Source organism: Phodopus roborovskii, unplaced genomic scaffold (genome assembly GCF_943737965.1).
Source record: "Phodopus roborovskii unplaced genomic scaffold, PHOROB, whole genome shotgun sequence".
Lineage (NCBI taxonomy): Eukaryota > Metazoa > Chordata > Mammalia > Rodentia > Cricetidae > Phodopus > Phodopus roborovskii.
Window position 1 is genome coordinate 5085190 of NW_026125543.1, and position 13025 is coordinate 5098214.

The 13025-nt window shown below is 39.4% G+C and overlaps 1 protein-coding gene across 1 annotated transcript in view; it reads left to right on the forward strand.

Moving 5' to 3' along the window:
- Med12l (mediator complex subunit 12L) overlaps window positions 1–13025 on the forward strand; it is a 324235-nt gene that overhangs the window by 287775 nt on the left and 23435 nt on the right. The window contains exon 38 of the mRNA XM_051177003.1: window positions 4853–5070. Coding sequence (XP_051032960.1) covers window positions 4853–5070 — 218 coding nt within the window. The remainder of the gene's footprint in view (window positions 1–4852; window positions 5071–13025) is intronic.

Sequence of the window (13025 nt, forward strand, 5' to 3'; positions counted from 1 at the left end):
CACAAAATGAGAATTTGGGTAATCCAGTACTCAGTTAAAACTTGATTTTCTTTTTCTGAAATAAAAAGAAAGGTTTGGCTATACCCAATAGCTTACTTCTATTGTTCCAGCTACTACAGTAGAGGCTAAGACAGGAAGCTCACTGAGCATTGTCAATATAGTAAGAGCCTGTCTCCATAAGTAGTAAGTTAATATACAGCTAAAACTATATGTGTGGACTGTAGAATTTTGTAGGAGACTGCTGTTGCCTAAAGTCTGAGTTACCACAAAGAAAGTTGATAACAGTTTTATGTTTATAAAATTTGTATATGATTTTAATGACCATAATTCCCACTTGCATTTTAGAAGGTCAGACAACATTGTATTTTTCCTTCCTTGCATTGTAAATTTTAAAATTAAATTATGAAGCAGATAGAAGTTTGGTTTGGCTGGGAGATTTGCAAATTGTCACAGAAAACTACCACAGCTGGAGTAATTATTCATGATTAGTAATGCTTTTGTTCAAACCCCAAGTACATCCAAATGAATACTTTTCTAGATAAAAATATTCGCTAACTAGAAATTAATTCTGTCTGAAAAAAAATGTTTTAAAGGATGAGTGAAGTTAATTTTATCCCTGTGCACATACTCATCCTTTAAAAACATTTTTTCAGACAGAATTAATTTCTAGTTAGCAAATATTTGTATCTAGAAAAGTGAGGTCCAACCTAAGCAGCTGCTCTGTTCAAAGTTGTAATATACAACCTTTTCCTAGTGTCTGTGTTTCCCTCTTCTGTTGTATGGCATGCTAGCTTGAGAGGCCACCTTGGAGGGTTATCTTCAGAGTCGAGACTGTAAGTTCTGTGAAGACAGGTACTTTGTTATCTTGTGTTCACATGGTATTCTTAACAAGAAGAATGGTGTCCCAATCATAAGATAGACTATTGGCTGCATTTGATGATGCCTGCTTGTAGTTTCAGCTATTCAGGAAGCTGAGTAGACTCATACCTTTGAGCCATAGCAAAAAGTCCTCTGTCCAGAGGGATGAAGATTATATATATTCATATTTATGTATGTATGTATATCTGACAGAGAAGTTTTCAGCACAATGATCAACACTTTTCAGTCTATAATTAGAAAACAAAGGTTGTTTAAATTTTTGAGCCTGTGATTATTATAAGAATATATAGTGCTACCAAGGCTATTAGAATTCCATAGATTTATATGTGAAAACTCTGAACTTTTGAAGTCTTAACATCAGGTAATCATCTTTATATCTCATTTTTTCACATACCTTAAGTCATTTCTTAGACTCACACAACTTATATCTACATGCCTTAAATCACTTCCTTTAGAGTCTCACAACTTACATAAACTTTAAACCATTTTCCCCCATCAAATCATTTACCATGAGACTTACGGGGTTGATTACTGAGAGCTATCATTGAAAAGCAAGTTCTTCTAAATAAGGGAATGGTAGTAAGTAAACTTTTAATTAGTAATAACATCATTATAGCTGGAGTTTGTGTTTACATTGAAACTTGTTTTGTGAGTTTTTGTCATTGTCAATGGGAAGCCTATAAAGGAGATAAACCTGCCTGCAATTTTGCCTTTCTCAGCAGAAGACCTAGTAGCTTTAGTAAAGCAAGGCCTGATTTTACATAGGAAATGAACTGACCAGGCAGTTGCAGCCTTGTAGGGAGGGGCTGGCTGAAGTAGGCTTACTACTTACTGCTAAACTGATAAAGTTAGGGCTAGTCATCAGCACTACCAGAGATCCGAGAAGGATAAATTTGAACAGGAATATAATCCAAATGGCCTCTGTATCAATGAAAGTGACAAATACTTACCTGCCGCCTGGACAGCCAGCCAGGGTTTCTCCATGATGATCTCCACTACTTGCAGGCAAAGGTCTTCAGGCTTAGGCTGTCATATAGGATAAAATTAAAGTCTTCAGCTGCCAGGCCCAGAAAATCTGAGAGATTTTCTTGTGGGGGATGAACTTGGGAAAACTGACCTCCCTTGTTGAGATAGAGTGGAACAGGCAGCTCAATGCTGGCCACAGTTTGTGGAGGGCTAAGGAATTGGACAGTTTTTCGCCCAGTGGTCATTGTTACCAAAATTCAGTTGGAGCCCATTGCTACCCATTGTCTTTGGACACCAACTCTTCTCATCTATATACATCAGTATGGATGGTTTAAGAAAATAAAATGAGCTATTAAATACTGAGTTCAGATTAACACTCTGTAGAAGATAAGGAAAGTCATCAAGTAGAAATACACTGGACATTTTAGACAGATTTATGTTTTGTTTTGTTTTGTTTTTGTTGTTGTTGTTGGCTAAGAAGAGTTAAGAAAAATAAAAGAAAGACTTGAACGAAGCACCTTAGACTGCTCAGACCCTTCCCCAAATGATGTGGCAGACTTTGATGATTCTTTTTGGGAGGCCTCACCCTCTCTGGAGAGTGGATTGGGGGGGAGTAGGATGGGGAGATAGTGGGGGGGGGGAAGTAGGAGAACAGGAGGGAGAGGGAACTGGGTTTGGTATGTTAAATAAGATAGCTTTTATTAAAAGATTGATTTGAGTCTGATTTTCGGTTTTCCATTTTCTGTATAAATGCACTATCCTTAGTTTGTGAATTGTTAGTAGCATTTCAAATCTTGCTGCAGTAAAGTTACCTAGACATGGTCACTCAGTTTCCATTACTTTCAACATCCTTCCCATGCCTCTGAATGGCGGATGGTCATGTTAACTGTGATGCTGAATCTTGAAGGTGGCTCCCAAACAAGTGGCTTTAAAATGATTTTCTGTCATACACATTGCTTGATTAAAAAAAAGAAAAGAAGAAGAAGAAAAAAGAAATATTTTTGTGAGATATGTTCTTAGAACTCATCTCATTTGCATATACCAAAAAACATACACTCTGTGAGGGAAGAAGTGACATTCCTATAAAGTCACCAATTGTGGATGTAAGTTTTTCTAATGTATAAAGGCCTTGACAAATGATGAATGCAAATATCTTTAGGATTTTCTTAGTTTTTTGAGCAACAGTGATTGAAGAGATGTTTGTGTATGAAATCTTAAAGCATTTTACCTTTTTAAAGTGTTTTCATTCTTCATTACAAAACAGGCACTTTATTTTTAATATATTTTAATTAAAATTACATCACTTTTCCCTTTAGTTCCTCTTTCTACTCACTTGGATCTTTCCCATGCTCCCTCCTGGCAGCACTTCCTGTCCCATGTTCTCAAACTGATGGCCCCTTTTTCTTTGGTTATTGTATTTACACATGCATACAACACAGATACACAAATATATAAATACAGCACACTGAGTCCATTTTTGTTGTTTGTATGTGTATGATTTCAAAGCTGACCACTTTGTAATGGACAACTAATTAAGGACCTCAATCCTGGGAAAGGCTAATTCTTCCTCTCCCAGCAGCTATTATTTGCCTGTAATTCTTTGAATAGAGGTGGGATTTTTCCACCTTTATGTATGTTAACATGTTTATGCTATCATTGTTCAGGTCCTGTATAGGCATCAATTATTAGGAGATAGTATCTCAGATCAGATTTTCCGACCCCCTGGCTCTTCTAGTCTTCCCTCTGGCTCTTCTAAGAAGCTCTCTGAGCCCTAGGTACAGGGGTTATGTTGTAGATCTATCTGGGTTCCCACAATCTGCTAATCTCCTGCATTGCATCCAATGGCATTTCTTTGTGATAATCTCTGTTTGTTGTAAGGAGAAGCTTCTTTGATGAGGGCTGAGGTAATAGCTACCTTCATTTGTGAGTATAAGGAAAAGATTTAGAATGTAGCACGGAGTTATGCTCGTCTAGTAAAGCCATGGTAATAGGTTCTCTTCTTAGATTCCTGGCCTCACTAGCCCATAATAGTTGGCAAGGTGTCTAGTACCAGGTCTCCTTAAGTTCAGTAACTGCTGGTAACTACCAAGGTATAAATGCCACTGCTGCACCTTTTGGGTGACCTTGCCATGTGAGAATACTGGAAGAAGGAAGCTTTCAGGTTAAATTCAGTTTGAATAATCTCAATTCTATACCCTGTGTCTTCAGACCTTGAGAGTCAACCAAGGGTAGTAATAAAGGCTTATATTGTTTTGATGTCATTAGAACTACCCTGACAAACAAGTTGAATGGAGATTTTTTTTATACCTGGTGTCAAGGTATTTGTTAGAGTCTGTGGCTCTTGTGGGGAGCATTGTCTGCCTAAGTGACATCATTTAAGGTGTGTGTGTGTGTATGAGAGGATGTATTATATATAAATTCAGGTAATTATAAAATAGTATGCTTCCTTGAAACTTTCTCAAACAACCTTGGTGTTATTTGTCCCTCCTCCCTCCTCATTTTCCAATTAGAGTCTCCTTCCCGTTACCCCCTTCTCCCCCCTCCTCTCCAAAGTAGGCCTTTTGATTTTGCCAAGGTAAAAGGTTAAATAATATAGCCTTCACATCTGTTTAGAATACAGAGAGTTCCTATGCTTGACTTATGAAACTTTGCAAAATACAGCACAAAGCACACTTTTGTTCAGGTAATATATACATTCTGAAGAATGCACATGGCTTACAACCCACATATCCAAAGTTTTATGTGACTCATCTTTGTTGCAGGCGTTACATTTTATCCACTGAAGTGCAGCCTCCATGTAGCAATTTTAAAGTATTGTTATTCACGCATAGCATTGTTTTTTATCATTCGGAAATTAGGCAGCTCTTAACAGAATGTTAATGCTTGGAGCTGGTAGAGGAGAATTTTATATTCTGCCTCGCTTATAAGGTAGGAAAGGTGAAATTTCTTGTTGTGATCAAAGAACACCTGTTGCTTTTGAAAACCCTTCCTTTGATTGCTGTTATAGGTGGCTCCAGATTGGACCCTGCAGGCTCCTTTGTCCCAACCAATACGAAGCAAGCTTTGTCCAACATGCTGCAGAGGCGCTCAGGTGCCATGCTGCAGCCACCCTCCCTTCATGCAATCACATCTCAGCAGCAGCTGCTACAGATGAAACTTCTGCAGCAACAGCAGCAACAGCAGCAGAGGCTTCTGAGGCAGGCCCAGACTCGACCTTTCCAACAGGTTTGTCCAATGCCAGCCTTGGAGTCCTCCTCCTGTGGTCCCCTCCCCTAGCTGGGAGTGATTGTGGGGTGTGGTGCATAATCTTACTGCATGCACATCTCTGTACCTGCATGGTTAGAGGGATATTTCCTTATACAGGTTTGGAAACATTCTTCCTCTTTTGTATTCCATTACGAAATAGCCGAAAGTGCTAAGGTCTTGTAATCATTCAGAAGGAGACCTTTTACCTCTGAGGTGATCTTCCAGCTCTATCCTATATTATAATTACCGCAAGGGGTTTTTTCATTTCAGCATTACTGTGATGCATTATTCTCAGATTTATTACTTAAATAATAATTTGTCCCTCTAAAGCCCTGGTGTTTTTCTCCTTCATTGTTTTAAGTGTTAATTCAATCAGGTTTGTATCAAACAATAAGTAAATTACTAACAGTGGTCAGCACACAGAATTTGTGTATGTGTGGAAAGTACTTTGGATTATATGCAAAGCCTCTTACATGTTGGGTAAGTACTTTACCCCTGCAGTATATGCATAGTGCAGAAATATTAAGTTTAGTTTTTGTTGTGTTGTGTTATTTTTCCTTTCCGTGTGTGTGTGTGTGTGTGTGTGTGTGTGTGTGTGTGTGTATGTGTGTGTGTGTTTTGAGACAGGATCTTACAGTGTTGAGACCTCATCTCTCTATATAGTACTGGCTGACCTGTATAGATAAGGCTGACCTCAGATTCAGAGATGCAGCTGCCTCTGCCTCCAGAGTCCTAGGATTAAAGGGGAGCCTCATTAGTCTAAGCTTTTGAGTATAATTTTTTATTGATGTTTCTCATTTTATGCCCTGTAAGTCACTGATGTTTCTAGACAGTGATCATGGCATACACCTACACTGATATAGACACATGAAACCTGTAATCTTTACGAGTGAAATTTGTGAGTGAAGGGAGTGAAGTGGGATTGCATCTGCATTTTCTAGTTTCTGTATATTTTTTTTTTTTAAATTTCCAGTTGTACTGTTCTAATAATAATAGCTAGCAGAGCTCCTAGTATGCCCAAGCAGCCATGAGCATTTTAAATTCGATAGTTCTTTACATCCTACCACAACCCTGTGATGAGTGAGAGTACCTTTGTGACTTTAAATGTATTAGCCCACCTACATATGTGTCCTGCTCTAAGAAAAACAAGAGAAATCTTCAGTATCCAGGATTTCGGTTCTTTTCAATTGCTTTGGTCTTGCCTTTCCACACTGGGCTCCTGTGTAACTCAGTACATCCAAGTTCCTGGCTGGTGCTAGGAGGAAAAGGGGAAGACATTGTTTACACAGTCTGAAAGTTGTCTTTTGTAAACTGAGCTGTAAACTGTAAGGATGATAAGCAGAAGTTATTATGGGCTGGGTTTTCCCTGATTTCACCAACTGCTTCAACTCCTTGGATGTCACGCAAGATGGGCCAGGGTTGCTTAGTACAAACAATAATATTTTTAAAATGCTTTTAAAAATACGATTGCTTTTTCTTAACCAGGCAACATCTCTAGGGCCACTGAAAACCTCATTGAAGTTTTAGCTGTTCTTGGAGGGTGAGCAAACACAGTCACTCTTTCTTCAAATAATTAAGAGAAGTTTAAAACATTAGTAGGAACTGATAAACTATTTCACTCAAAAGAATTTGTCTTCTTTTTAAAGTAAATAAAACCTAAATAAACTTGCTGCTTTTTTTTTTTTTCGTCTGCTTGCTCTTTTATCAAAATGCTGAACTTTTCTTAATTGTGGCCCACTTTCAAACTCACTACTGAATTCAGCTTTTATGGAAAGTGGTTCTGAGCACTGGGGAAAAGGCCAATCTGACATACAGGTAAACATGTCTTTCTCTAAGGTTCACTTCCTAATCTCCATGACAACTAAGGAGTGTAACAGTATAGTCAAAGCTGTCCTTACAGGCCTATGACCTAAAAGGCACCTCTGGTGGCTTCCTCCAAACATATCTCAGTGTCTTTTGTCCCCTGCAGAATTGTGCTAATTAATAGCATAGGAGCTGATAGACTGTGTTTCTGTACTAATTCTGGGTCAGCATTTTCATTTTGTTTTGTTTTGTTCTTCATCTCAATTGTTTTAACTTTCAAGGTCCTAAATGTCTTCCTTGGAGAGTAAATCAGCTTCATTGTTAGTATCAGCAGCTCATCACTGAAGGGACCAGACCCTCACCCAGCCCTCTGCTTTAGCAGCCATGACAGGCTGCAGAAAAGACCCAGCAAGATGTGCTGAGCTTCCTGACCTTGCCCCTCCTCCCAGTCACTAGGAAGTCAGATACTCTCCATGTGGCAAGCAACCAATCATGAATTAGCTGACAGGCTCTGAAAGGGCTTTACAGTGATTTATGGTAAAAGTGGCATAACACTGACATGCAGAGCATAGCAACTACCCTGGGAAGCCCAATAGGCCATAGCAACCAGTTGACCAATCAATACAGGACAGGTCAACCAAGCCCGGAAGTGCACCAATCCTGAAACGGTTGTATACCCCTAGACACTCCCCTTGTACACCCCAATAAATTCTCTGCTTTGAGGCCCCTTCGGATCCTTCTCATACCAGCCACCATGTTGGACAGACAAGGAAACTGAGTCAAGGCAGCTAACTCATTAAACAATAAAAGAGTCTTCACTTTTGCATTGGAGTAGATCTCTTAATAATTTGAGGGTTCAGAATTTGGGCACAACACTCACATTCTTTAACAATTAAAAGTTCCAGCACTTTCCTAACCAATAACTCATTTGTGTTTTGAAAGTGGGTTTCTTGATATAACTCCCTCTATAGACCAGGCTGGCCTTGAACTCACAGAGATCTGTCTGTCTCTGCCTCCCGAGTGGTGGAATTAAAGGTGTGTGCCACCACCTGGCCAGAATAACATGATACACATGCAATGTCTACATGGTGCTTAAGTGCTTTTGTGGGATGGTGAGCTCCTCCCCTCTCTTCTAATAGGCTCTATTGTTGTAAGGAGACACCATACCATGGCAGCTCTTATAAAGGAAAGCATTTCCTTTGGGACTTGCTTACAGTTTCACATAGTTAATCCATTATTAGCGTCATGCAGGCAGACATGGTGCTGGAGAAGGAGCCAAAAGTTCTACATCTGGATCCATAGGCAGCAGGAAGGGAAAGTGACACTGGGTCTAGCTTGGGCTTCTGAAACCCCAAAGCCCACCCCCTCCAACATACTTCCTCCAACAATGCCATATCTCCTGATCTCTCTCAAGTAGCACCATTCCCTAATGACCAAGTGTTCAAATATATGACCCTGTGAGGCCCATTCCTGTTATTAATATATCTGGAATGTAGCCAAATATGTTGTAGAGGGAAAAGAATCCCCTTTCAATAAGTTTTTGAAGTCTAGAATAAAGGTAGAATTGTGTGAAATATAAGTCCTGTTGATAACTCCCTACAATATATGATGCTGGAAACAATAGGCTTTGCTAACCACTAGTCATTTATAGCTGGTCTTGGAATTTTATACTTCCCAGGCTCAGCTGTGGCTACTTTTGTAGCCCTGCTTGTTGGCTTGTCTTATAGGGTCAGCCATTGGCCTTTAGAGTCTTTCTTGTCATCCTTTTACCTACTGAGCACACATTGGAAATCTAGCAGTGTGTATACATTAATGCATGCATGATTTAAGGAGCCAGTCTCAGGTGTCAGGAACTTCACAGGAGCCTTACCCTCAGCCCTGTGGTTCTCACCCTCACAGTCCTGCCTTAGCAGTCTGTATGAGTGCTTCAGGAACATGGCCATTGGGAAACCTAAATGCACAGAAGAGACTGTGTTAAAGTCTGCAAGCATCTCAGTCCTGACAGTGTCTGCAGGGTCTTCCCACCTAATTAAGGAGATGCTTTCTACAGAATCCCTCTCTTTATCTGATACAAGGCAGACTGAAATACATAGTGAATAACCTGCTAGTCCCCCTGTAGACTAGATGTGAGCTTCGGTCTGGCATACAATTTTCTGTTACATTGTAACAATTCTGTTTCAATTTTCTGATTTCTTTGATTTCCTTATGGAAATTTGAAGGTGTGGTCTTGGTATCTAGTCTAACCACTTGGTGTGATGTCTAATAACTGTAACTGAGTATCTCTTAATGGCAATAGTCCCTGTTGAGATAAACAAAGATGGCTTGGTGAAGAAACCTGTTTTCATCTCTGTTTTGTGACTCAGCTTCATTCATTAGCTGGTGTTAATACAGGGCTAGTGTAATTGTAAAACTAATAATTTGTCACAAATAGCAACCCATGAAACAGTGGCTGGCTCATAGTAAGTACTCAAAGATATCTGCTGTACCTATCTTATTTTATTAGTGTCATGCGTACAGCTTGCTTATTTAAAATTCCTAAGTCCTCAGGATTATCCTTTCTCTTAATTGCATTAACCATTTAAAGTGGATAAAACCATATCAGCTGTGTTTCTTGTGTAATTACTATTGTTACATCAGTAATCTCTAATGAGCTTGCTGTATTTGCTCTTTAATAGTAGGATGGATTAAATAAGGACAGTTTTACGTGATTTCCCGATAGTCATTTTACTTTCTCAGAGCAGTACATATTTATTATCTAAATTCTGCCCCATAAACGTACAAGGGCTCATTTCAGCTTCCATATTAGATGTCTAACTGTGTTTTATTTTCCACATGTCCTATGAAAATATCATAGAATATAGAGTGTTGATTCCTGTTGCCTGTTTCTTAGACTTAGTGTTTCCCTCTGGCAGTAAAAACTTTCTTCTGTGACACTATAATGTCAATCATCTTAGGAAGGGATTAACCAAAGGAATATTTAATTTTGACTCAAGAAACAAGTGTCATGGCTCAATTTGTAATGTTACATTTTCCTGATTTTATTCAGTGTATAAAGCCATTTTTTGCCCTTGTTTGTAATAATGAGGCCAGACTATTTATATTGGAAATTCTAGTATGTTAGACCAAAGGTAAATTCAGCTCAAATTTAGTGAGACAAATTTGGCAGAAAGCAGTTGACCATAGGCTATTGGTAGTGCATCACTTTTATGACTACAAAGAGAAGGTCAGTCTCTGAGAGAGGACAGAGCTGCCTGGTCCTGGCAAGCATTGTAAGAATTTTGTTTTTCTTTTTTTATGTTTATTTTTATAAATATAATGATAATACTTATCAATCCCAGTTCCCCCCTCCCTTTTACCCTCTCTGCCCCCTCACATGCACCCTGACCACCCTCCCCTCCCATTCCCTCACCCCAATTCCACATGTAGGGCAATGCCATCCAGGTGGGGTCATATAAATCTGTCAAGTCATTTAAAGTAGGGACTAGGACTTCTCTCCTGTCTCTAGGTTAAGGCAGTATCCCTCCATGGGGGATGTGTCCACAAGGTCCTTTTGTGCACCAGGAATACATTCTGGTCCACTGTCTGAGGTCCCTTTGACTGCTCAGTCCTTCTGGCTGAGACCCATATTCAGGGGGGCTTGAGTCAGTGCCATGCTGGATTCCCAGCTATCAGTGTGGGGGCCCATTAGCTCCTCCTTGTTCAGGTCAGCTGTCTCTATGTGTTTCTGCAATCTGGTCTTGTCCTCTCCCTCTGCATCTGGATTCTAGTTCAACTCAGTGTTTATGTATGGGTGTTTGTTTCTGTTTCCAACAGGTACTAGATGAGGGCTCCATGATGGTGGATAAGTTAGTTGTTGATCTCACTATCTAGGAAGGGCATTTATGGTAGCCTTTCCACGGTTGCAGTCTTGGTGGCAGTCTTGCAGGTCTCTAAACCTTTCTTTAGGTTCAGTTTTCTCTTCAAACCAATAATGGCTCCCTCATTTATGTTCTCTCTCTCTCTCTCTCTCTCTCTCTCTCTCTCTCTCTCTCTCTCTCTCTCTGTCTGTCTTCCTATTCCTACCCTGACTCAGTCTTCCTAGTCCCACGTGCTTTCCTCTCCTCCCCTTCTCTTTCTCCTGCTTCTCTCTCCATTCACTACCCCCCCCTTCCCATGTGCTCTGGGGGACTTTTCCCTTCCCCCTTCTGTGAGGGACTTTATATGAATCTCTTAGAATACACCTTGTATCCTAGTTCCTCTGGCAGTGTGAATTATAGGCTGGTGATCCTTTGCTCTAGGTCTAAAGTCCATACATGAGCGAGTACATACGAAACTCAAGTCCAAATGGATCAAAGACCTCAACATCAATCCAGCCACACTGAACCTCTTAGAAGAGAAAGTAGGAGGTACCCTTGAACAAATTGGTATAGGAGACTGTTTCCAGAACATAACTCCAGGAGCATAGACACTGAGATTAACAATTAATAAATGGGACCTCTTCAAACTTAGAAGCTTCTGTAAGGCAAAAGACACAGTGGACAAAACCAAACGGCAGCCCACAGACGGGGTAAAGATTTTCACCAATCCTACATCTGACAAAGGGCTGATCTCCAAAATATACAAAGAACTCAAGAAACTAGTCAACAAAACACCAAACAACCCTATTAAAAAATGGGTTACAGAACTGAAGAAAGAATTCTCAATAGAGGAAATATAAAAGGCTGAAATACTTAAGCAACACCCTTAGCTATCAGGAAATGCAAATCAAAACAACTTTGAGATACCATCTTACTCCTGCTAGAATGGCTAAAATTAAAAACACCAGTGGCAACTTATGCTGGAGAGAATGTGGAGAAAGGGGAACACTACTCCACTGCTGGTGGGAGTGCAAAGTAGTATGGTGGTTCCTCAGGAAAATGGGAATCAGTTTACCCCTCTTAGGCATATACTCACATGATCCACATCCATGCAACAAAGACATGTGCTTAACTATGTTCATAGCAGCATTATTTGTAATTGCAAGAACCTGGAAGCAACCTAGGTGCCCCTCAACTGAAGAATGGATAAAGAAGATGTGGCACATCTACACAATGGAATACTACTCTGCAGAAAAAAATAATGGAATGTTGAAATTCACAGGCAAGTGGATGGCACTTGAAGAAACCATCCTAAATGAGGTAACCCAGTCACAAAAAGAGGAACATGGTATGTACTTGCTCATTGTAAAAATTTTTACGCAGATTTAGTTACCATCATGGAGGTAGGCAGCTGAAGAAAGAAGGGAGAAGCAGAGTCTTCCAAAGCTAGTAAATGGTTGACAAAAGTCAACCTGTGACTTCACAACATATGAAGCTGTGGATTGCTATTGCCATTCTAATTTAACACCCACCCACAGCTCAGTGGATGATGTTGTCAAAACTTTATGCATAGGTTTTTATCGTTTTAGAGTATATTGTCGTTTTTTTCTCTCCCTCCATTCTCTTCAATTGTGTATTTTAAGAATACAGACAAAAGAAAAGAAATACTATGCTTTTTCCTCATGTCAATGTATTAGATATGTTCTACCACGTTGGTTCTTGCTTATTTTGCAAAACACTAAACTTTATAGATGTGACTGGCGATCTTGACTTTCCTCTCATTTCTCTCCAAGGAGCAACCCATAACCATAAATGCTTGATGCTTTTTCTGCATCTGTGTGAATATTGTCTTCCATTACTTTACAGATCCAAAGGAGTATATAAATGATGCCATGGGTGTATTTTAGTGTTCTGCAATTCATTACTTCTGTTGCTAATTTCTGTGTTACCTTGAAATTTTTCCTATTGCTATGAAATTTAAGCATTTTTAGTTACTTTGTCATTCATGTTTTCTGTCATATGAATGTCCAGATCATGTGAACTGAGCATACTTAATGATGATTTCTAGTTCAAGCTAGACAAAGAGTTTTATTGACGAATTCTTGAATTTCAATATTTACCTCTAATGTTTTCATTTGTTGTCACTTAGAAACATTTCTGTACAGACATGAACTCAGGAAGAGGAAGCCACTGAACCAGTAGAGATGATGTATATTCTCTCAAGGTGTCCTTTGGTAGAAGCTATGTACAAGAAATTTGGATTTTTATGTTTCTGTTGATCTGAATGATGGCATA